This window comes from Cololabis saira, chromosome 15 (genome assembly GCF_033807715.1).
Source record: "Cololabis saira isolate AMF1-May2022 chromosome 15, fColSai1.1, whole genome shotgun sequence".
Taxonomy (NCBI): Eukaryota; Metazoa; Chordata; class Actinopteri; order Beloniformes; family Belonidae; genus Cololabis; species Cololabis saira.
The window spans coordinates 27,688,765-27,715,090 of record NC_084601.1 but is presented as its reverse complement, the minus strand read 5'-3'; the positions used below and the strand labels follow the sequence as shown (position 1 = coordinate 27,715,090).

General features: G+C 42.8%; 1 protein-coding gene across 6 annotated transcripts in view; it reads left to right on the top strand.

Moving 5' to 3' along the window:
- Nucleotides 1–26,326, top strand: part of LOC133460559 (receptor-type tyrosine-protein phosphatase U-like) — a 288,319-nt gene that overhangs the window by 219,009 nt on the left and 42,984 nt on the right. For 2 of the 6 annotated variants that reach the window (XM_061741189.1, XM_061741188.1), the window contains exons 15-20: nucleotides 312–341; nucleotides 713–873; nucleotides 2,146–2,333; nucleotides 9,074–9,146; nucleotides 17,695–17,771; nucleotides 22,984–23,001. In XM_061741189.1, the coding sequence (XP_061597173.1) occupies nucleotides 312–341; nucleotides 713–873; nucleotides 2,146–2,333; nucleotides 9,074–9,146; nucleotides 17,695–17,771; nucleotides 22,984–23,001 (547 nt within the window). The remainder of the gene's footprint in view (nucleotides 1–311; nucleotides 342–712; nucleotides 874–2,145; nucleotides 2,334–9,073; nucleotides 9,147–17,694; nucleotides 17,772–22,983; nucleotides 23,002–26,326) is intronic. The other 4 variants (XM_061741191.1, XM_061741190.1, XM_061741192.1 and 1 more) reach the window with 3 other exon arrangements.

The window sequence follows — 26,326 nt, the reverse complement described above, 5'->3', positions numbered from 1 at the left end:
CTCTCTCTCTCTCAGTCTCTTTTTTTAAATCAGTAAAAATAATAACACCTCGATGTAAGTTATACGTTGTTGTTTGTATGAGGTCATACTGGCTTCATTCTGCCAACACCAGATCAGATACGTGGGTGGGTGTCTTTAATAAAAAAATGCTTTAATACGATGAAACCCACCCAGAAGGATTTACAGATGGTTTACTGACCTTTGCGTGACTGTATCTTGCTGATGCTCATCTGCATAAATTATGCTCACTTTCATTTTTTTTCCTCCTCTTTCTCTGTCTCTGTCCGTTCCTCCTTTTTCATGCTCATCAGAAGGGACTTCTATTCTTACCCTTACTACCCGTAAGTTACTCCTTTTCCTGCTCACTCTCTATTATCCTCCTGCTTGCCCTCCGAAGCTCCAGGAGTACTAGAGTGGAAATAATAGAAATAGGCATTGCTACACGCCCACCCCACGTCCACCACAATCCTCCAGCATCAAATATACAACCCCTTTCTCTCCTCCCCCTCTTGCTATCACCAGATCTCAAATTCCCCCATGTGCACTTTCAATCTTGTCTCCCCTTACGAGTCCTTCTCAGTACAATTTCTCATCCTGCCCTCCTTCTTTCAACTTGGACTCATTCTTCCTCTTCTCTGCTGTCCTTTCTCTATTATGGCTCTCTGCCTCTATGGCGTCCTATCCTTCCACCTCTCTGCCTTTGTCTCCACAGCAGGAAGAAGGTAGCCATAAACAAGGCAGCCATGTCCTACAGGCAGGAGAAGAGTCGGAAGCTGAGCTCCGTTGACTGCAGCCTGACAGAGCAGAGCACTCTCCAGCAAAATGAAAGGATGGCCCACTCTTTCATGGATGCCCATGGCTGCAGCACTCGAAGTAAGACAGCCAAGAACATATTGGCTCTCTTGAAAAAAAAAAAGTATGTAGACAGAAAGTGGCTCCCTCCTTCCTGACCTTCAGCCATGTTTACTCCCAAGCATGTACGCAATCTGTTCAGCCAGAACACAAGGTGCTCTGAGCAGAGAAATCTCGTCTCGTTGAGTATTCCGCGGCACCAGTCGGCCCTCACATCTCTACGGAGCCCTGGAGGTGACATGGAAATTATTATTTTTATCTCGTGCGCACGACTTTTCAGTAAGTCGTGCGCACAACTTTTTATCTCGCGTGAGTTAGGAAGGCGGTCAGTGAGAACAGAACACTGGGATTGAATAATTAGGCCGAAAGGAAACCCCCAGAAGTGACATATCCGCTCACTTCAACATATACAGCTATTGATGCCAAGCATTTATCTAGTCGTCGAAGTCCGATCTCGGGAAACTGGCTTCACAAACGACGTTTTAACAGTGGAACTATTTCCAGAAGCGGAGTTGACACAAAGTGCTTCGACATTGTCACGTGAGCGTGCTGGACCAATCAGAGTGGCCGCTGGTCCAAGATCGCTGTCTACAGTGCTGATTTTATTTGTAGAAATAAGCTTTACATTGCACTACAATGACTACAAACAATGTTATATTTAAACGAAAATTAATCTGAATTATAAACCTAAGAGACCTGCTGAAACAGTGATAATGGGAGTCACCGTGATTTGTCCAGCATGATCACATGACCGGGTCGAAGCACTAATTTGGCTAATCCGCCACAAAAAATAGTTATGATATTAAAACATCAACTGTGATAAGAGTTCCTCAAGAATTTACTTCGACGAACTACCAAATGTTTACTGTAGATAGTGTTTCTTGAAAAAGTGAAAATGTATTAAAAACGTTAGACTTGCAAAGACTTCTCACATTATAGCGGAGATAAAAAGTCGTGCGCACGAGATAAAAATAATAATTTCCATGTCACCTCCAGGGCTCCGTACATCTCTGCAGAAACGCTGACTTTTTACGTCCAGCTGTCCCTTAACCTTGTTTACATTAATAAAAAAAACAACAACAACAAAGTCCGCAGTGTCAGCAGTTTGGTTTAGGTTTTTCTCCCAATAGAAGGGTTTTTACCCGCCATTTTTTATGTAATAATTGCTCGGGGGTCATGTTCTGGGTCTCTGGAAAGATCCTACAGACAACTTGTAGTAATAGACGCTATAATAATACAATTGAATTGAAGTGAATTGAGTATGTCTTGACCCTTTTGTGTTTGTTTTCCCAGATGAGCCACGCAGCTCCGTCAATGAGTCAAGCAGCTTACTGGGAGGCTCTCCCCAACGTCAGTGTTGCAGAAAGACCTCACCATATCACACGGGCCAGCTCCACCCAGCCGTACGGGTGGCCGACCTCCTCCAGCACATCAACCAGATGAAGACAGCAGAGGGATACGGCTTCAAACAGGAGTACGAGGTAGTAAAAGAGGAAACATGGGGAAACAACGGGATCCGCTGCCAATTCCCAATTTTACATCATCATCATTTTGCCACAAAACTTCACAGATATTTTCAAAATGTTGATAAATCTCACATGCAAAATGACTGTTTCTGTTAAGTCATGAAAAAGTCTTCTCCCACAATAAGATGTTATTATTAAGAATAATGGCAATGGATGTACCAGAACTCTTTAAGTTGGGCAGGTTAACTTCTTCTGAAAATAAAAGTTAATTTAGATTTTGTCACATCCACATATGCACTGCTCTCTTAAGGCTCTGCCACAGCATTTCAATTATTTGAAGTCTGGATGTCAACTGGGCCATTCCAAACCATTGTTTCAGTTTGCAGCTTGGCATTTTTGGAGGTTTGCTGGAGGAGATGTCAGCAGAACATTGTGATCTTTTGCTGCATCATGCTGTGTGCTGGACAGACTTGATGTGCACCTCATGTATTTTTTATTTTTTATCAGCCTCCAGAGTCAAAAGGTTCAGGAGTTTTAGGGTTCTTTATATGACAAAAACGATGCTATTTTATGTGACATCATGTCTCACCAAAACCACCTCTACTGTACAGTTGCAGAGCAAGAAGCACACAGTTGCTGATATGTACGAGGCAGCTTGGATGTGAACAGTTTTGTGAACTTAAGTTGCACTTGCATGGACTCTCACCAACTCTTCCAAACAAACTGTACTTGTCTTGTAATTCTGCTGTAATGGACAAGCAGTGCATTCTGATGTTGAGGTGATCTTACAGGGATGTCTACTCCTGGGAAGATTAGCGTTCAGTGTTATCCATTCATTACAAATCTTTCAAACTCTAAAATTCTGAACTCCAAATATGTTGGAAGTGGTTTTATAAACCTTTCCAGGTTGACATGTAGCAACAATTGCTTGTCAAAAAGCTCTGCTGTTGTCTTTTCATCTGGTGTTTGGTTAGCCCATTCCTGAAATGCCTCAGACCAGGACCCAGCTGAAAGGTCTGGTTTTACAGAGGTCTGAAGACCCGCAGAAGATCCATTCATCATACCTGGCTGCATCTTACCATGTTAAATCCTATGCAAGCAATAAGGGAGTTCTTTGTATTTTTCAACTTATTTATTTATTCTGTTCTCTTTTGGGCTTCATTTTTGTTAAGTAAATAATTGCATGATATTCACCAAAGAAGTGATGTTGTATTTGCCTAATACTAAGACTCACTACAAAGTCATGATTTTTATTTTGTGTTTACACAAAAGAAAACACAGGACTAAAAGAGTGACTACTGAGTTCTGCATATGACTGTACAGAAAGGTTGCACACATTAGGCTGATTTGCTGAACTGTTTGATCGTCAAATTTCAGTCTTCTTTTACTGAGATATGAAGTCATCCACCTCAAAGAGACAGGATGAGTCTTTGTCGTACCTCAAAACTCAAGGAAACCAAATGCACTTTTTCGATTCATTAAGCCATCCCCTGAGGGCCCAGGCAGTTCCTCGCTACCAAAATCAATTCAAGGCTCCCTTTTTCACTCCTCAGTCTGGCTCCCCATCGCCTGGAGAAATAAACAAGATGAAGGGGATCAGCTGCCGTCAGACTTCATAACCTTTATTTCCCACAGGGTCACGATGCACGTGCTATTGATCAGGTTGAGAATGAGCCGGGATGTTGGTGTGGAGGGTCAGGGTCAGTTGCGCCCTGGAAGCAACATCTGAATTGAGTGGCTAAAGGCTTGTTGTCTTCCGTGTGGACACATCCAACCATGGCTGGAGCGTGGTAGTTCTGATTTGTTTGGAAAGCATTGGAGTGGTGGTTAACACACCAATAAAAGTCTTTTTTTCTGAGAAAGAAAGATTGAATTGGAAGCTTAGACATGGTTCTAACATATTCTGTCCTTTTATGTGTTGGCTGCATCGCACACAAAAACAAGGCAGGTTTCCAATAACGGGGGTCCAGAGTGGTTTTAAAACCAACAGCTTTGCGATGAGAACTTTGGAACTGTGAGCATTTTGTTATGGTAGTTCCTGTTTTATTTTGAAGCATGTGTCTTTGAGTTCTTGTTTGACTTTCCTGTGGGAATTCTTCTTCCAGGAGGCAAAAAAATAAGGCCCTGTTGGCAGGAGCCGGATTCACCCTTCCGGGGAACACGCCAGGCTTTAGGTGGGACCAAGAGCTGTCAGGCTCAATTCAGGCAGATGGGAACAATGTCAGCGCTGTCTTAAGGAGGAGGAGTCCCCCTTCTGGGGAACACGCCTGGGTGGGGAGTGGGGCCCAGGTGTTCTCAGCCTCAGGGGAAACGACGGCGGCGGCAGTCCTAGCCTGTTCTGGTTCCCGGGGTGGTCCCGGACGCACCCGTCCCTGTTCCCGAAGTGGTCCCGGACACACTTCAGCCGACACCCAGGCCCCTGCCAAGGACCCGGTGTCCCCTGAAGCCGGCCCCTCGGATTCTGTCCGCCCCGTCCCTAGAACCTGTCCAGTCCCGAGAACGCCCGTCTGCCTAGGCCCGAGGACGGCCCCTTGAACTGTCTCGCCAGTCTGCCCGGCCTAGTGCCCAGGCCCCCTGAGCTCTGACTATGTGTTGGCCTGGGCCCTCCTCCGGACCTTTTTTTTGTGTTTGGGATCTGTTCCTTGAGGGGGGGGGGGGTTATGTTATGGTAGTTCCTGTTTTATTTTGAAGCCCGTGTCTTTGAGTTTGAGTTCTTGTTTGACCATCCTGTTTCCCTTTCCTGTTTCCCATCGGTCCTGATCGTCTGCACCTGTGTCTCGTTAACCCTTGTGTATATCTGGTCTTGTTTTTCCTTTGCTCCCTGCTGGTCCGTACTGTTTGTTCCTCCGTGTTTTCAGCTCAGGTTTTTGTATTTTGTAACGTTCTTGTTCAGGTGTTTTTAAATCATTGTCTTTTTGGGAACTCCTGCCACCTGCTCTCCTACCTGGGTCCGACTCCAACCACTTTTTGGTATTTTGGAGCGGCTCCAGAAAACTGCAGGCTGAAAGGCAGCGTTGAGGTGCTGATTGGATGTGTTGTTGGCAGGAGATTAAATTGTTTTATCATATACATGTAGATGTCCCCATTGAGTACAAATGATGCTCCTATTCATGCAACAGTTACAGTATATGCAAATAGAAATGCAGCAACTATCTTGCCTCCTTTACCACTCATCTTGTCAGTCCAGTCTGTTCTTCTTTTTCCCCCTTTGTACTTATTTGCTGTCTTCCTTTTTTGTAAATTGGTGCTTGGCAGAGCACAAAAGTATTTTCACCACAACTATTATGACCTGTTTCTGTGATGGAGACAAATGATCGAGGAGGACCTTGGAGACAAGTGCACTCATAACATTTTGCACATTATGCTGCCTTTCAGATGGCATGATGAAATTTTCAACAAATAAGTCCCAATCCTGTCGTTCGAGAAATAAACTGATGATTTGGACCCAAGTCAGGAAGGCCTTCAGCCTACACTCACTATCCAAGCTCTCCCTAATTCACCAGAACCCACAATTTTCTCCTTTGCTTTCAGATTCAGCCTTTGGATCTCCGCCTCATCAAAGATTTATATATTGAAAGGATTTTCCCCTCCTTTGCAAGGTTATCAGCCAAATTGAACCTTCCAAACACTGATCTGTTTAACTTTTTTCAAGTTACACACTTGGTAAAGTGTCTCTACCCCTATTTTCCAAATTGCCCCCCAGAGACAGCTGTAGATCAGCTGTTATCCCTCAACACCAAGCGAAAAGGCCTCATAACTGCTGCTTACAATCACGTCCTTACAGAATCTCAGAACCAACTGATCTCACTGAGGGCTGCCTAGGGCCGGGAGCTTGAAACCCCAATATACAATGACTGCTGGGAGCAAATCCTAAATCGTGTACACACCTCTTCTGTATGTGCAAGACATAGTCTGCTGCCTTGTTGGTGAGTCCACCTCAAAATATACCCTGACAAAATTGTAACAGATGGAAAGGCTCCCCTGCTCACCATGTCCATATGTTTTTTTCTGTGGCTACAGATATCAGAATATTTGTCTACAATATTTGAGACAATCAGTACTGTGATAGGCCAAACCATACATCCTGAGCCACTGGTGGCCCTGTTTGGCATCTCTCCTACACATAACATGCCTATATCCTCACACCATATAATTGCATTCTCCTCACTACTTGGGCAAAGGCTCATTCCCTGAAATGGACCCACACCTCCCTATCTACCCACAATACATGGATGCACCAAATGTTACAGGGCATCACTCTAGAAAAAATAAGGTTCTCCCTCAAGGGCTCTTTATACAAATTCAGCAAGATGTGGCCACCTTTCTTAAACCATATAGACTCCCTAACCATTGACACTGAAAAAGGCTGGCTGAGCCCCATCCCCTTTTTTTTCCTTTGCTTTCTTGTTTTTTCGCCTCTCCCTGAGTCATTAATGATTATGCAGTGAACCAAATATCTCTTGGAAGCTTAAATTGATTCTAAAACCACGTCTGCATGTCTCCTGGTGTGCCTGGGTGTGAGCGTGTTGTCATGCCTTGGGCTTCATTACTTTTGGATGGGTGGGTGAGATGTTTTAGTAGGGTGGGAATTAAACTGGAGCCATTCTCAAGTACTCAGTAACTGTCACTGTATCGCAACTATGCACTTGAATGTGTTCCCCAGTGGTAAAATCAATAAAGAAATTATTGAAAGAAGATGTGAAGACCAAGGACACCCATGCAAGACAATGCAACACCACGTTCTGCAGAATTTACAAAGGCGTGGCCAAGGAAGTAGAGGGAATGGGTGCCCAATGGGGTCAGTCTGCAGTCCTGACCAGGTCTCAACAGAGAACGTGTAGAGATTTTTTATACCCAAAACATGTGATGGCATCATGCTTGCACTACAGCATAACCCTGAGACGTGTGCAGAAAATGTTTAATGAAATGACAATGGAAATTCTTCATTATTTGGCATCTTCAGTATTGCCTTTAAAAGTTATGAAAGGAATCACGACATTAAAAAGTGTTAAATGTGTTTCTGCTACAACTTGAAGTGTAAAAATGGATCAATATTAACAAAGGAGATTCAATTATTGAGACAAAACATAGAATATATTTTATTCCAGTAAATGTTGATATCATTACATTTTTCTCTTCAAATCTTCTATTTAGTCTTAACCATCCCCAACTTGGGATTGTACATAATGTACATTTCTACTTAATGTTTTTATTATTTTCTAAAGAAGCAACAGCACACCACAGGAGACTTGTGGGAAAGATGTAATAGCACATCATTAACACAAGAGAGGTTGGCAGCATTTGAAGCTGGAGCCAGCATCTTTCAGCCATTGTAACTTCCTTCTTGGCCTTGCATCTGACGCTGGATGACTATCTGCAATGCTTTATGTGCAGTCTACAGACAGTCGTGATTGTTTCATTTTTAATTTCTGTGTGCCCACGTAGATGATGGTTCATTTTGAAGCAGCTCTGCCAACAACCAATAAACCCCAAGACACAAGAAAAGAAGATGAATAAGTCACATTTTGTTGTGTATGTTCTTAAAAAGAAAAAAAAAAAGATTAATTCAGAACATTAATAAAAAAAAACAGCTTAAAACAGTCCTGAGCACCTTTTGTTTCAGTGCTTTGAAGTGGATGATTGGACAAAGATGATGTCAGATGACTTCTTTGGTTGGTTATGTTGTCTGAGTTGTGCTGTGCTGCAAACCCAGTGAAATGAAGGCAAACTCTCTCAGTAAAGCCCGCTTAATTTCCTCTTATTTATTTAATCACATGCAGGCAAACTGGAATGCCAATGATATATATCACCTCAAGTCAGACAAAAAATGGTATTCCAAGACTCCTCAGCACTGCATTTCAGTGGCTCGTTTAACAACCAAGCAGATCTTTAACATGATCTTAACCCATTAGAAACCCGGGACCCAGTTGTAATTGAAGAAAAAAAAAGGGGTGCGTAACACAGAAAAAGCTATATAGGTCAGGATCATTCCAGGACATTTACAAAGTATTAATTTTTTATATATAATACTAGGAAGTCTTCAATAAATGTCTGAGTCAACCTTTTGGTCTAAGATAGATGACGATGTACTGAAAATACAACAGCTCCTCTGCCAACCACATCTTTACTCTCTGTAGGGGGGGTTGACGATGTAGACGCTGGGTAATCCTACTCTCATTTACCCCCCAAATCTGAACAGCTCACTGCATTAAATCTTTTCAGACTTAGGCTGCCCACAACGAGCTTATGTTATGTCAAAGTTTTTGAATTCATTGTCAATACAGACATTTATACGTTCTCTTCCACATTCTGTTGCCTTCAAGTTGTTTTCTTTTCTTCTTGCTTCCTCCTGCTCCTTTGATTATTGTGTCAGGTCAGAAGCAATGACTTATGTCACCCCGGCAACAGATTTTCCTGTGTCTATGTGATGCTGTCAACAGCTGTCTCAAATTTTGCAGTTTAACTCAGCAGCTTTAATGGCTTCTTCAGTCAGGACTGAAGGCCGTAACCATCTCTCAGCCTCCGCCTCTCCCGGCGATGTGCTGGCAGATTTCTGTGGATGACTTAGCAAGATGCTGTAATGCTGGAGCTAATCACACCTCCAGGCAGCAATTGAGTGCATTAGCATACTCTTCCCCGTAATGAGTTTCAAAATACTGCAGAGAAATGTCACGTTTTTATTTATTTATTTTTTTAATGGTTTTTGTTGCTTTTTTAAAGGTTCAGAATGTAACTTGTAATCACCCACTTCGCAGAGTTTCTTCGATGGCTGGGATGTCACAAAAAAGAAAGACAAGACCAAAGGAAGACACGACAGCTTGCTCACTCGTGAGTATTCATACATACACAGACAAAGACAAACTGTTTTATTTGTTCCATCCTTCATCGTAGAGTACTTTAAAAGCATTTTACACATGCATTGCTGCTGGTTGTTTATACCCTCAGTGAAATGTTAATCGGAAAGAACAAGTGAACACTTCTTTTGTAAATATATGAGTGAAGTTTTGATTACCTTCTTTTCAACTGAACCACCAGTGTTGGTGGCAGATTACATGGATCACATTTAAGCATTTAAGTTTTAGCACCCCTCAAACCCCTCAAGGAGGGTTTTTTGCAGCCCCTTCTTGAACCTTATTGTGGTGGAGGGTTTGTGTTGCTGGAATGATCCTAGGAGCTATGCTGTCTGGGGCATTATGCCCCTGGTAGGGTCTCCCATGGCACGCAGGTCCTAGGTGACAGGCCAGACTAAGAGCCAAAAAACATTCAAAACATAATCATGAAAAAGAAAAAATCAGGGACCGTTACCTCGCCCGGATTGGTGTCAACAGGGCCCCTCCCTGGAGTCAGGCCTGGGGTTGGGGCTCGAAGGCGAGTGCCTGGTGGTCTTTGCTCATGGGCCCGGTCTGGCTCAGCCCGAAATGGCAACGTGGGCCCGCCTTCTTGTAGGCCCACCACCCGCAGGAAGGACCATGACAGGCTGGTGCATTGTGGACTGGGTAGCAGTCGTGGCGGGGCCTCGACGACCCAACCCCTGGACCAAAACCCTCTCAGTAGGGACATGGAATGTCACATCGCTGGGGGGGAAGGAGCCGGAGCTTGTGGGGAGGTTGAGAGATACCGGCTTGAGATAGACGGGCTCACTTCCACAAATACAGTGGGGCAAAAAAGTATTTAGTCAGACACCAGTTGTGCAAGTTCTCCGACTTAAAATGATAAGAAAAGCCGCAAATTTTCAGAGAGACAAAATGAAAAAAAAAATCCAGAAAATCACATTGTATGATTTTTAAAGAATGTATTTGCAAATTATAGTGGAAAATAAGTATTTGGTCAATAACAAAAGTTTATCTCAATACTTTGTTTTATACCCTTTGTTGGCAATGACAGAAGTCAAATGTTTTCTGTAAGTCTTCACAAGGTTTTCACGCAGTGTTGCTGCTATTTTAGTCCATTCCTCCATGCAGATCTCCTCTAGAGCAGTGATGTTTTTGGGCTGTTGCTGAGCAAAACGGACTTTCAACTCCCTCCAAAGATTTTCTATGGGGTTGAGATCTGGAGACTGGCTAGGCCACTCCAGGACCTTGAAATGTTTCTGACTAAGCCACTCCTTCATTGCCGGGGCGGTGTGTTTGGGATCATTGTCCTGGTGAAAGACCCAGCCACGTTTCATCTTCAATGCCCTGCTGATGGAAGGAGGTTTTCACTCACAATCTCACAATACATGGCAATGGCATGGCAATACAGTACATACATTGAAAGGAGTCAGCTGAGGTGGCTTGGGCATCTGTATCGGATGTCTCCTGGATCCCTCCCTAGAGAGGTGTTCCAGGCGTCTCCCACCGGGATGAAAATACATAAAAAAACTGTGACTCGCTGGAGAAACTATTGGCGCTTTTCCACTAGTACCTACTCAGCCCGGCTTGTCTCGCCTCTACTCGGTTTGTTGCTTTACCACTAGGGGTCTAACGTGCTGAGTCGATACTTTTTCTGTAACTACTCTGCTGAGGCTCTAAGCGGGCTGAGTCTGGCTGTATCTGACGTCATCGCACTACATGCCACCGATTTGTCTGAGTCAGGAGGCTGACATCAGCGAAAGAGCGACTCTGACGGCGGCTTCTTGTTAATTTTATTCGACAGGCAACGGCAGCGCAAAAGTCTGTTTGGTGATCCAACTCTGAGGTGCAGATGTTCATAAACCTGGTGGCTGAGGAGAGAATTAAAAAGGGATCTAGACGGGCGATAAGGAACGACAAGATCTACTAGGAGCTCTGTCGTTTCACAGCTGCTCACGGCTCCCAACAGACTTTTCAGCAGCGCCAAGATGAACTAAAAAAAATTAAAAAGCGTAGCTGCTTGAAGGCTTCTCTCAGTCTCATTTTTTAACTTGATATCAAACACAAGCCACAGATCAAGCAGCACAGATATCATCTCCTCCAAAACAAAACACTAAAGATGTAGAACATCTACATCTGTAGTTTTGTTCACACAATCAAATACGTCACAGCAACTTTGCTCCTATCGCGCCTACTTCTGCTCCAGGTGCTGAATTGTTATGGAAAAGAAATTAGACCAAGTTGAGTCGAGCCAAGCTGAGATCAGTACAGCCGAGTAGATACTAGTGGAAAAGTGCCATATGTCTCTCGGCTGGCCTGGGAACGTCTCGGACTCCCCTCGGAAGAGCTGGAGGAAGTGTCTGGTGTGAGGGAAGTCTGGGCATCTCTGCTAAGACTGCTGCCCCCACGACCTTGTAACGGATAAGCGGTAGAAAATGGATGGATGGATGGAAGTTTTAGCAGCTAAGGTCATGCATAAAGGGTTCAGAAGGCACCACAACACAGAAATGAAAAGAAGGAACAAATTTACTTTTTGGGTAGTTGAAAAATTCAGTGTAAATATACGTATACTATACAGTTGTGTGAAAAAGTGTTTGCCTCCTTCCTGATTTCTCATTTTTTTTGCATGTTTGTCACACTTAAATGTTTCAGATCATCAAACAAATTTAAATATTAGACAAAGATAACATGAGTAAATCCAAAATGCAGTTTTTAAATGAAAGTTTTTATTATTAAGGGGAAAGAGAAATCCAAACCTACATGGCCCTGTGTGGAAAAAGTGATTGCCCCCTAAACCTAATAACTGGTTGGGCCCTTAGCAACAACAACTGCAATCAAGTGTTTGCCATAACTGGCAATGAGTCTTTTACAGCTGTGGAGGAATTCTGGCCCACTCATCTTTGCAGAATTGTTCTAATTTAGCCACATTGGAGGGTTTTTCGAGCATAAATAGCCTTTTTAAGGTCATGCCACAGCATCTCGATGGGATTCAGGTCGGGACTTTGACTAGGCCACTCCAAAGTCTTCATTTAGTTTTTCTTAAGCCATTCAGAGGTGGACTTGCTGGTGTGTTTTGGATCATTGTCCTGCTGCAGAACCCAAGTGCGCTTCAGCTTGAGGTCCCCAACAGACAGGCCGGACATTCTCCTTCAGGATTTTTTGGTAAAACAGCAGAATTCATGGTTCCATTTACAACAGAAAGTCTTCCAGGTCCTGAAGCAGCAAAACAGCCCCATACCCACACACTACCACCACCATGTTTTACTGTTATGTGTCCTGCCTCTCCTACGTATCAGACACACACACACACACACACACACACACACACACACACACATAGACTCAAACACACAATGTTTTAGGTAGCGCAGTTTAGCGGCATCTGCTGGCCTTGGTAACATGACACTTAGGTGTTAAATAAAGATGTCAGGCTTTGAATCAGCCATTTGGAAAGACATCACCTCATGGAAGGAAGCGTCTCACAATCCTCCTCTATCCACTAAATTTTGCTCGCCAAGAAGCATAATCTGTGAGTTTATTTATTTTGCTGTGGTTGTTTTCTTGGTTTACTGCCTTTGCTTTTATGTCAGCTACATTATGCTGCTTATTTCATTTGTATAAGATATTTGTTATTATATAGGACCTATGTTTTGTGTAGTTTTTTACAGTTTTACACAGCTTCCATTAAACGCCTAAAGCCAGCTCCTGCCTTGGGTCCTTTATGGGAGAGTGTTTAGCTCGCTGCATTACTACGCAAACGTGTAGTGAGGGCAGAAGAGTATGATGTTCCTTTCTGAAATGCCGTGTTACTTTTACGCCAGATGTAATGGGACATACACTTTCCAAAAAGTTCAACTTTTGTCTCGTCAGTCCACAGAGTATTTCCCCAAAAGTCTTGGGGATCATCAAGATGTTTTCTGGCAAAACTGAGATGAGCCTTTATGTTCTTTTTGCTCAGAAGTGGTTTTGGTCTTGGAACTCTGCCATGCAGCCATTTTAGCCCCGTCTCTTTCTTATGGTGGAGTCATGAACAATGACCTTAATTGAGGCAGGTGAGGCCTGCAGTTCTTTGGATGTTGTTCTGGGGTCTTTTGTGACCTCTTGGATGAATCGTCGCTGCGCTCTTGGCGTAATTTTGGTCGGCCGGCCTCCTGGGAAGGTTCACCACTGTTCCATGTTTCCTCCATTTGTGGATAATGGCTCTCACTGTGGTTCACAGGAGTCCCAAAGCTTTAGAAATCGCTTTGGAACCTTTTCCAGACTGATAGATCACTTTGTTTCTCATTTGTTCCTGAATGTCTTTGGATGGCAGCATGATGTCTAGCTTTTGAGGATCTTTTGGTCGACTTCAATTTGTCAGGCAGGTCCTATTTAAGTGATTTCTTGATCAGGCCTGGGTGTGGCTGGAGAAATTGAACTTTCCAAAGATGTGATAAACCACAGTTAGTTTTAACAGGGGGGGCAATCAATTTTTCACACAGGGCTATGTAGGTTTGGATTTTTCTTTCCCCTTAATAATACAAACCTTAGTTTAAAAACTGCAGTTTGTGTTTACTTGTGTTATCTTTGTCTAATATTTAGATTTGTTTGATGATCTGAAACATTAGAAATCAGGAAGGGGGCAAACACTTTTTCACACAACAGTATATATATATACTGTATATATATACTGTATATATATAGTAGCTGTGTCAGATTAGCGTGATATTGAGAGGAATTAATGACATGCGTGTTATGTTTTTTAATCGCTTAATCTATTTTTTAGATAACTTTACTTTTTCTGTTTGTGAGTTGCCTTTATCATGAAACCTGTGTTTGTGCGGTGGGCTTCTTGTGCGTGAGTTGGGAGTGGAAAACAGTCCCACCTTGAAATGGACATTGATTGGCTGTGACTGTGTTTGGGCATGTTTAGCATATGCTGGTAAGTAAATAAGTAAGTAAGTCAATTTTTATTCACATAGCACCTTTCACAGACAACGGTATGTCACAAGGTGCTTCACAAAAATAAAACAACATCAATAATAACACAAATAAAACACTACAATAAAAGTAAAAATATGATAAAACAATACAATACAGATAAAAGCTCCTAGAATTAAAGTACTGTACATATAATCAACATGGTGGTCATAAAACAACCCTCTCACTACTAATGTTTAAAAGCTTGGAGAAACAGGTGGGTTTTCAGTATGTTCTTAAAAGCATCGATGGAGTCCACAGAACGTAGAGACGGCGGGAGATCATTCCAGAGCCTCGTTGCAACGGCCTGGAAGGAGCGATCTCCTCGCGTCTTAAAGCGGGTACCAGGGACCATGAGTAGGCTCTGGTCACATGATCTCAGCCTCCGAGATGGAGTGGAGGGGCGTGGTAGGTCCTGGATGTAGGAGGGGGGCCTGATCATGCAGAGCTCTAAAAGTCAGGACAAAAATGTTTAAGTTAAAACGAAAAGGGACGAGTGAAGAGTTTTTAAAATTGGGGTGATGTGAGCCCTTCTATCAGAGCAAGTCAGCAGCTTTGCTGCGGAGTTTTGGACTTGCTGAAGACGAGACAGTTCTTTCTTGTTTAAGCAAGAAAACAAACTGTTGCAGTAGTCCAAACGAGATGACAAAAAAGCATGAATAATTAGCTCCATATAATTTTTGGAAACAACTGTTCTTAGTTTAGAGATATTCCTTAAATGGTAAAAACTGTTCCTCATCAGCTGTTTGGAGTGGTGTTCTAATGACATGTCTTTGTCAAAGACAACACCAAGATTTCTCAAGCTGGGCTTAAAAGAGACACTCAAATCACCTAGAAACTGGCTGATAGCTGGAATGACATCATCAGGGCCGACCACCAGCACTTCAGTTCAGCTGCAGAGAATTTACTCCGAGCCACTGTTTTATCTGTGCAAGGAACTCCATCAAGGAATTCAATTTCTGGATCTCAGAGGCCTTAAAAGAGCAGTACAGCTGGATATCATCTGCAAATAAATGGTATGAAACATCAGGAAACTCCTACATTTTCTTACCAGAGCGGAGAAGTGAAGTGAAAATTGAGGAGCATGTGAAAGTTGAAAGTTGTGAAAGTGGAATTTACATTTCAATTTTTTTTTTAGATAGGGATGAATAGTTTTTTTTATTTCTTCTGTTTGATCTTCATTAACTCTGTCCTGCTAATATGGAGGCGTAGTGGTTCACTTCCATCTGCTCCCTTTATTTTCATAATAGATTTATTTCAACACTTTAGTTGTTGAGATGTTTTCATTCTTAGTTTACTTGCAGATTTAAAGAGACATAGATGTTTGTCCCCTTTCTTTCGTTGTGTTTTATTGCTTGTTTCGCACGGAAAAGCCCTGGAACGTTGTGGAGTCTACAGCAAACTGGCTTCTTTTGTTCACAGAAGCTGCTGCTCTGAAACAGTGTTCTGGTGCCCGTCATTAGCACTCACACAGTTATTTTAGCAGTTGAGGACATACAGACCTTTGTTTTTTTCATTACTGGAGTTTGTAAAGAAATACAAAAACCACTAACTCTTTACATGTTTGATCAGCAGTTTAAATGATGATGGATAAACAAAACAATCACACTGCCTTTCAAGTCTGATGCATCACAGATGTCACTGCTCCAGCAAAACCTTTAGATCAATAGTGGCACAAAAGTTTAAAGACTTTAGAGCATTGTACAATGACAAATCAGACAATGTTGGGACAATGTGGGAAAGGGACAAAAGAGCAAAAAAGACATTTAGATTTTTACTTTTGTTGAATTTATAAAAAGGAAAATCCCAAACATATTTTCCCTTTTTTCATTACACGTTCTTAAAAATGTTGGGACGGTCAAACTCTTACTGGTTCATGATGTTTTGTCTCCCATGGCCTGATCAGAAATTCCGAATAGTCTGACCAAAACACCCGTTTGTGGTGTGACGTTTTGAGAAACCTCTGATCCCAGAGACGTCAACATGGCCTCTTTTAGCACTGGAAAGTTTGAAGTAGCATAGCTCCATATGTTACTGCTCAACAACCTTCGCTTCACTTGTAACATCGGCTAATGGTGTCGAGGTCAAGCCTATATTTTATCTAAGCACTGAAATTCCTCCAAATTCCTTCAATAAATTAAAGATATTCTACACAAGAGAGTGTGCAGTCTTTTAAATCTTCCTAATCATTGTTCTTAACAGTTCTCTGATTTTCTCACATTTGTTGACCAAGTGCAAATGCTCAGTCTATCTTTGTTCCCCAAAGTCTTATGTTTTCATTCGTACCCCTTTCATTACCAAGTCTTTTTTGTTTGTTTGTTTGTCTGTTTGTTTGCTTGCCTGTTTGTTTGTTTTTGTCTTCGTCCTGGGTTCAATTCCCAACAGGGATGCTGTGCTGAAGTGCGTGTTAGTTCCCCCATGACTTCAGTGCCCACACCCTGGGTGGGGTTGGCGAAAGGGCCTTTCTGTGTGGAGTTTGCATGTTCTCCCCGTGTTCCCTTAGGTAGCTAGTGTGAGCTACCCTCACAAAAACATGCAACAGTCCTGGGCTATACATGCCTCCTCTGGCCAACCGGGGCGCCAGATGGGGTGGGGAGGATCCGGCCGGAATAACGTGATCCTTCCACGCGCTACGTCCGGCCAGAGAAACCCCACCCTGTCTGGTGAAAAAAAGCGGCCTGCTCACTCCTCCAGTAAGGAGGAGACTTGAGCTCAGTGCAGGGCCTCCCGGGGTTGGTCGAGGGAGCAATGCCCAGGACTGACTTAGGTAGGAGCACGGGGGCTGGTTAAAAAAAAAAAAAATCGGGAAAGAAAATCTGGATAAACATATAGATTAAAAAAAAAAGGAATAATTACCCTACTTCAGCATGGTGATGTAAAACAACGGGTCAAAGTGAGTTTCAGATGCGTACTCGCTACAGGTACCAAGTGACGTTAAACTTTATTTCAGAGATTTGAAACATTCTTATTTGGGTTTAAAATTGCTTGTTATAACTCTGAAACATCTTAACCCTCTGTTTAATCCAGGGACAATATGTGTTTTCTTTATATTTGAACTTTTATATTATATATTATATTAAAATGAAAGTAAAAACAGTACTGGTGTCACAGTTTTGTTATTTAGTTCCTGTTTTATTTTGAAACCCGTGTCTTTGTTTCAGTTACGTCTTGACTTCCCTTGTTCCCATCTGCCCTGATCGTCTGCACCTGTGTGTCGTCAACCCCTCTGTGTATATCTTGTCTTGTCTCTCGCTTGCTCCTTGCTGGTCAGTACTGTTTTGTTCCTCAACGTTTCAGGTGTGGTTTTTAGATTTTTTGTAATGTTCATATTCTGTTTTTTTTTTTTTTTTGCAATCCTGCTCAGCAGCGCTTTCGGTTTTGTTTAACTTAATAAATCACTGTTTTTGGAACTCCTGCCTCCTGGTCTCCTGCAACTGAGTCCTATCAACCACACCTGTGACAACTGGATTAAACTGTAAAAGTACAACTCAATGTGAACGTTATCCAGAAGCATCCCTGAAGTAAAAGATCTGACGTTGGCTAGTTGAATTATTGAAAGTACAGACTTGTATTTTTCTGCCTTCCAGATGATCGTCATAGAGTGAAGCTCCACTCCCTGCTAGCGGACCCCAGCTCTGATTACGTCAATGCCAACTACATCGATGTAAGACCTCTGTCTCTCTGTCTTGTCACGTCCTGCAGCTCTGCTTCATTTTTATTGTTGTTGTTCAGCCAGGACCTCACCTTCACCACACACATCCACACTGTGCTAATCTCAGCTGTCAGGTCAGAATTTATCCCAGTATGTCCAGTGATCCTACAAGAGCCCATGAGCTCAAAGTGTTGGCTGTGTGACACGGCACTGGCCCCAGAACAACTCTCCAACACCTTTCAGATATTCTCATCTCAGCCAGCTTCGCCTCCGCCACTAGCAGTTTTTGCCCCAGTGAGGTCCACTCTGGACCCCGTTGTTTTGAATTGAATATTGAAGGACAGTCTCTTTTTCCCCTCAGGCTATAAGTGCGGCCATTCATAATTCTGGCAGGGAACGCTCACAGGGACTCCCAGGGCAGCCTACAGAAGTACACACTGTCTGTTGTTGTCTCTCAATGCTTGATTAGGTCCTTTGTGTCTACTTTTTCTGCCAAACAAAAGAAAATATAAACTGGACAAAAGGGGCTGGTGAGCACTCACCGTGCTTTGAGGGGTAATTTTCTCTGTTTAGTACTCCATCAGCGTTCTATTAGAGTGAACGCTACAAGGACCTTTTGGTCTTTAATTGTACCATATACAGCACCATCCGCGTGTCACCAAAAGACCTCTGTCTCATATCACTCGCAAACCACCCCAATTATTAATCGAAGTGCCCACGGCTGGAATAAATCAAACAATGCTTTTCTGGAAGGTTAAATTCAGAAGGCAGGCTGCCCTGCCCACTCATTCACGTGGAAGTGAACAGAATTTTTGCAAAGTTGGATAGAGAGGACATTATTGTGTCAAATCTTCAGTAAATCCCTTTTGTCTGACAGTTGTGATTCAGAGAAGCTTCTGGTTTTGCGTTTGCTGTTCTAAGCATCTCTGTCAAGTTGTTTTTGTTTCTCTGATGGGGAAAGGCTGACTTGATAACACATCATGGGGAAGAGCTTATAAATTATGGTCGGGGCTGAGCAGACAGCTGAGGAGGTTCTACACAGAAAGACACATTCCACAACCCCACTCCCAACACAAGTCGAAATATACATGACAGAATGCAATGATTTGCAAATCTCACATGCCTGTATTTTACAGATGGTGAAAGCGAGACCTGAAATCATTTCATGAAAAATATTAGCTGATTTTGAATACAAAATGGACACAAAAGGCTGTAATAATAGAGGGTACTAAAAAGAAATCTCTTTGGAAATCAATTAGGCTAATTGATGCAGGTCGGAGACATGACGGACTATAAACGGGATCTGAGGCAGTACTCAGTCAACATTGGCTCAAGTCCTGACTGAGGCCTCCCTGAGCCAATCTGAGAACTAGGAAGTGTTGAGCTGGAAGAGGCTCCGGACTTACTCGGAGAAGCTGTGACTAGCATACAGCCAAAGGGAGCGTCAACTGACACTAATCTCTAAAAGGCTGCCCACGTGTTCTGATGGTAGTAGTTGGGTTTAACAAACTCTGCCTGTCCAAAAAAAAAAAGTCACACAGTCTAATATTTTGTTGGACCACCTTTAGCTTTGATTATTAGGCCCTCCAGAAAAACGCGATTACGCGATCGCAGAATTCATTGCATAATCAGCCAAATGGCGCAGATTACGCGGGGATAGATTTATTCCTAAAAGGGCGCATATTTCCCGCGATAATTGCATATGTCCGCGCTAAATATGCGATTATGAGGGGATTATGCAGGGCTTGCTTGATTTCCGCACATTTTCGCATAAAGTTTGGAAAAGGGGGGAGTGTTGTGAGTGACATGTCGGGACGCCCGGTCGCGACGTGCGGGACCCGCCCGGGGACCTCCGCACCCCTCGCAGAAACCGCCACCCCCCAAACAGCAGCTCTCACCCGCGGGGGTGAGAGGATAAGGGAGTGCCGTCTCCGTCGAGCCCCCCGCTTGCGCGGTGGGCGCGGCTGCCCGTGGGCTCATGATCCGCGCTGACCGCGCAACACTGTGCACACTGCGCACGCTCCCATCCACTTGGGGGATCTTGGCGGCGGACGCGTGGGGTGACGAAGCTCTGGCTCGTCCTCTCACCGCGCCGGTGCGCCCGGCAATCACCCGAGCACCGAGCCGCGGGCTGGAGGGGAGAGACCAGGCGGGGACCGGCCTCCGGGCCGCCACCGCCCCTCTCCTCTCCACCTGCCTAATAGCCTAAACGATGATGATGATGATGATGATGAGTAGCGGCGAGCGAAGAGGGAAGAGCTCAGCGCCGAATCCGCAACTTCCTGCATATTTTGCATATTTTGCAACTTTTCGCATATTCCACGACTTCCCGCATATTCCGCAACTTCCAGCATATTCCGCAATTTCACTGCATAAAAGCACATAAAAAACCTGCACATTTAATCGCATAATAAATGATTTTAGCCCGCATAATCAATTATTTTAGCCCGCAGAATCAAGGATTTTTGCCCGCGTTTTTCTGGAGGGTCTAGATTATGACACGACATGGCACCGTTGCATCGGACCCCTGTGTACAGTGCTTCCCTCAAAGATTCTCAATGAGGTTAAGGTCTGGACTCTGTGGTGGCCAATCCATGTGTGAACATTGTGCCTCATTCTCCTTGAGGCACTCTTTCACAGTTTGAGCCTGATGAATCCTGCCATTCAGGGAATAAGAGTCTATTGATGAAATAACCTCATAACTTTGCTGAACCTAGACCTGACCGACTGCAGCAACCCCAGATGATAGACCGGCCCCAACAGTACGGTAGACACTAGACAAGATGGGAGCATCGCTTTCACCTGCCTCTCCTCTTACTCTGATACGTCCATCATTCTGGAACTGTGGGTAAATCTGGAATCATCAGACCACATTATTTTCCTCCATTGATCCAGAGTCCAATCTTTATGCTCCCTAGTAAATTGAAGCCGTTTTTCCCAATTCGATGAGTGATATGTGGTTCTCTTCAGGCTGCACAGCTGTTTTGTCCCTTGAGTTCCCGTCTTATTGCTCGTGTGGAAATGTTTTTTTACTTTCACTGTTCAACACAACCATGAATTCTAGATATATAGTTAGACAGACAGACAGACAGACAGACAGACAGATCTTTCCCTTCTATCCTTCCTGTTTAACTAATGGGTTGAATACCTTTTAACCCTATTTTAGTAGTTTCAGCAATCTCCTCTGATGTTTTCTTTGCTTGATGCCAATTATTTGACACTTCTCAAACAGATTAACATATTTTTTCCACAACCACAGGATGTGTCTTCAGACATGGTTGGGTAAGACATGGGAAGCTTCTCATTGCATCAGATAAGATTAACCAATTTGTCACCAGCTGAAACATCTACAGTATGCAGTAATTATCCAATCGGATGCTTATCCAATCCAGGTGGTGACTGTTTTTGGACAGGCAGTGCATTAAACCATCTCGTGGCACAGAGTGGTGATGTTGGCACGATGAAACTTTAGGATAAAAGTGTGATGCTAATGTTAGTCTAAATGTTGCATCACAACGAACAGTTTTTGAGAAAAATAATGAGAGTAATGGGTGATGGTCTGTCCATCCATCCTCCAGGACTCTGCTGGAGCCTGTCCCCAGCTGACAGCAGGCATCGCAAAGTAACTTTGCTATAAGAGATTTGTAAATCATTGCATTCTGTGTTCCAACTTTTAAAGAATTTGTGTGGGAACTGAAAACACTGATGAAGCCATCTATTACACAGTAGCATCTTTGGATATTCCTAAATTCAACCAATATGTCCTTTTTTCATATACTACAACAAAAGACTGCAAAAACAAAGACAAAGTTCTTCAGACAAAAGCACATATCTAATATAGCCATTAAACAAATTTATAAAACCATCATGAACAGTTACATCCCAATGCTGCTTGATAATAATATCAGCCAGGACAATGGATTTGAGACTAAAATGCAAACTCTACTGAGAAAAGAAGTGCTAATTAATAAAAATCTGAAATCCAAACCGGATTAATGGAGGTAGACTGTTCTGCAGATGTGGTTCCACGGCTGCGGAATCACGGTGGGACGCCAGAGAAAAGGCTTAACAAACCTAAATGGTTAAAGTGTGTTAATGGCAAATACACAGTTTAACATGATGTTATAATGCACATTGTTAGCAATTTATAAAAAGGTTTATGCTGTCATAAACAGTGACTTTATGATCTCAGTCCATAATGAAGCCTGAGGACGAAAAACATCCATCGTGTTTTTATATGGCAAAACAAAAGGACATTGGACATTAAAAAATGGTTGTGGACTTGCTCTGACGGAAGCTTTTGTGGACATAATTCCAAACGGTAATTATGTCCATGAAGAAGATAATTTATCTTGTCTGTGTACTTCACTAATGATTACGGAAGAGTATTAGAGCCAGGCAGGAGAAAAATTTAAATAATATTTTAGAGGAGGAAAATTTTTTTTCATTATGCACTTCGAGACAAAAGTCGAAATGTCGAGAAAAAAGTCGAAATGTCGAGTTTAATGTAGAATTACAATTTTGAGAAAAAAGTCGAAATTCTGGGAAAAAAGTCAAAATTTCGTCAATAAAGTTGAAATGTTGAGAAAAAAGGCGAAATTTTTTGAAATAGTATTTCAACATTAATCTCAACATTTCGACTTTTTTCCTCGACATTTCGACTTTATTCACGAAATTTAAACTTTTTTCTCAAAATTGTATTTCAACATTATTCTCGACATTTCGACTTTTTTCTCGACATTTCGACACTTTCTCGACATTTCGACTTTTTTCTTGAAGTGCACAATAAAAAAAAAATCTTCCCCTCTCAAGTATTTTTTCTCTTGCATAGCCCTAATACTCTTCCGTAGATGATGCAGGTTTTGAATATTGTCTGTATTATCTGAAGGATGGCCAGGGTTAGACCATAACGTTATTTTTTCCCTTTCACCCACTTTTGGTCAGTCAAAGTGAAGATGCTGAGGACTAAAATCATAGATTGTTTAAGATCTTTAGAACAACTACAGTACCGAAGTTGGCCTTTGCTGTAGAAACACGGTTTTGAGTTTCTTTAATGATATTCTCACCACAGTTCCTCATGTATAAGATTATCTTTAACCATTTCATTACCCTCTTGTCCTGGTTTTTAATCAAAATAACTAGCTCTTGTTTCTTCCCCTACTTTCCTTCTTTCTCTCTACCTTTTTTCCACTCTTCTGGTTTCCAATTCTTTGCCATCTCTTAGATTCGGATAAACAGGGAAGTAAGTACCTTGCTGGTCCTCTTTCCATCTCCTGTCCTTCTCCATCTCACCAGCCCTCAATGGCCATCAGCAGTTCCTCCTGTCCTGTCTGAGCTACTGAGCCCTTTCACCTCAGGTCATCATGGTTTCATCCTGACTGCAGCAGTCTCTCTTTCCTCTTTTAGTCAGATGCTAACCTGGAGCTCTCGCTTATGAGGCAGTGCTTTAGAAGGGATGATGGTATGCTACAGAGGAGAGAAGATGAGTTCAGGTCAAAGCTCGCATTCATGCATACCATACGACAAGAGGCATTGTAAATATATTCAGTGACATTGAAACAGGAAAAAGACAACTCACATGCAAATTAAAGGAGTTCACCAGGGTTAGGGTGCATACTTATCAAGAATCTCAGAGAGAGAGTGGTGCCAAGTCAGACTAAAAGATGTCGCAGCAAAATTAACTGTTCTCACCAGAAAGCATAATGCTGAGTAGATAATCCAGAAAAAAAACCCAAAACCAACGTTTTTGACACCCCGGCATGCTCTCTCCCGGGGTGTCTTTTCCTTAGCATGCTCAAGCAAGGCAGTAGTATTGCAAGATATCATTATTAAGGGGCTAAAACCAAGGACGGAGGTCTTTATCATGTATTGTGTTAAAAAAAAATGTTAGTGCTTTCAAATACCAGTCCACCTTGGTCAGGCTTTCAGTTTACCATGTCATGTAAAAACACAAATGACAACAAAATAAACTCTTTAACTTTCGTTGTGTTTAAGTTGTCCTAACAAATGAAGATTAGACTGACAGTGTTGGGGCTAGACAGTCCAGTCCATTCAGAGGAAACTGACAGACTTTGCTAAACAAATTGCTCAAGGATTTAAGATTAAAAAGTGTTAACCACCGCAGATGTTAGAAAGTCTGTAAACTTCCTGCGTTTTCCTGCATTCATATTCACGATAAACTCAAAGTGGCCATAGTCTGATCATTTTCTGTCATCCAATTGAATGCGTGGTACGTCCAGAGTAGTTTTGCATCCAGCATGGCTCCAAAAGCCTGTCATTTGTTTCAGACTTTACACTGCAGGGTTTTAACTTAATTCCACAGTTTAACCTCCTATGCCACACAGATCACACGTGACAGTGGACTCAGAAGCCCCTAACAAACTACATAGGTTTGGATATTCTCTTCACCTCTGTTCATAAAAACTACGGCTTCGGTCCTCTTTCATTTGTGGAAATAAGCATATATGAATCAGATTGATGCATTTGCACCTGCAGTCTAAGATTGAATTTCAAGGGGAAATGTAACAAGACTACTGACGTAGGCACAGGTGAACAGGCTTCTCTTTCTTCTCCATTTTATCCCTTTTTGACCTCAAAGAGTGCTGTGGAAAGCAGTATCTGGGATAGAATCCTCTGCTGCATCTTTCACAGCTTCCTTACTAATGAATTGGACTCAGGGCCACTGTTAAAGCCGATAACTTTTGCAGAAGCAACTGACTGAGGAGGTGTACAGTATCAATGTGCTGATTGAAATAGGTCTAGATACCACGTCTTCTGCTTCACCCGCTTTCAGTCGACTTGCATCTTTAGAGAACAGTGCTGGCTTTTCTATTTCTATTTGAATCAATAGCCAAACTCAACTTACACGTCGTTTCCCCACATGCCAACTGGAGAAAATGCACATATCAAAAACTGGTCATTTGTGTTTCTCAGTAACTATTTATTTTTGAAATTTCTCTTTGTCTTCATTGAGACAAACAAAGTCCGGGACCAACCAAGACTTCAGGTTAGTGGGGTGGTTTAGCAGTTGCTGCAGTGAAAGTCTTCTTAGATTTTATGGGCATAAAAATAAGTGGACATTTTTTTTTTTGGTAAAATATCCTACATGTCTTCACCTGTATTGGTGTTGACACAGTGGTGACGGCGCTTGTTCCCTCAGTCCACATATCGTGTCACTGACGTTTAAACGCAGCCTCAATGAATGATTTGAGTTATCCTAACATGACCATAATGCTGCAAAGGAAGCTGCAGGTTCTCTGACAGTCATGTATTCCGTTGAAGAACTAATTGTGACCTCCAGCTGCTCTCAGAGATCATGATTACCAATTCCACCAGGAGTGCTACGTTGGATTCTGAGATGCATGATGAATATGATTTATTTAGTTAATAATAATAATACATTTTAATTGTAAAGCACTTTTCATAAAATAATCACAAAGTGCTAAAGAAACCAGCAAACTAAATAAACAAAAAGGAATAAAATCAGGACAGATAAAAAAAACAGAAGTAAAAGCATAAAAGCACAGAGACAATAAAGACATCTATAAAAGACCAGGGAAAGCCTTCCTGAACAAAAAAGTTTTAAGCCCCTTTTTAAAAGTGTCCCCAGACTGGGGTTGACGTAGGTGTTCAGGGAGGGAGTTCCAGATGTGGGTGTTCAGGGAGGGAGTTCCAGATGTGGGTGTTCAGGGAGGGAGTTCCAGATGTGGGTGTTCAGGGAGGGAGTTCCAGATGTGGGTGTTCAGGGAGGGAGTTCCAGATGTGGGTGTTCAGGGAGGGAGTTCCAGATGTGGGGGCAGCGGAGCAGAAGGCTCGGTCTCCCATGGAGTCGTGGGGGGGCTGATAGAGGAGGTTTGAGCTTTGTGAGCGGAGGTTACGGGTGGATGAGTGAGGGGTCAGGAGGTCTTTGAGGTATTGAGGGGCATTGCTGTAGATGCAGAGGTGAGTGATGAGGGCGATCTTGAATTTAATTCTTGAGGTTATGGGAAGCCAGTGTAGGTTCTGAAGAATAGGGCTGATATGGTCGTATTTGCGAGTTTTCATCAGAGTTCGGGCAGAACAGTTCTGAGTGAATTTAAGATTTTGGGGGTGTTTGTTGGGGATACCGATGAGCAGGCTGTTACAGTAGTCGAGCCTGGAGGAGATTAGGGCGTGGACAAGTTTTTCTGCATCAGAGAAAGTGAGGAAGGGGCGGAGTTTGGATATGTTCTTTATGTGGAAAAAGCAAGTTTTGTACAGTTGTTTGATGTGGTTCACAAAGGTAAGTTGTGGGTCCAGCTTCACACCGAGGTTGGTAACGTTGGTAGAGAGGGGGATGTCTTGACCGGAGAAGGAGATGGTGGTTATGGGTGATGACTGGACCTGGTGAGGGGTGCCATTTTGTATGGCTTCGGTTTTGGAACTGTTGAGTTGAAGGAAGTTGTGACTCATCTACACCCTAATCTCCTCCAGGCAGTTGGAAAGGACTTGAGTAGGTGATGATGAGAGGACTGGGGTGGAGCGTAGGTTGGGGTCAGTTCGGAGGTAATGAAATGACTTTATTTGTTGAACAGGGGCCGTCCATATTA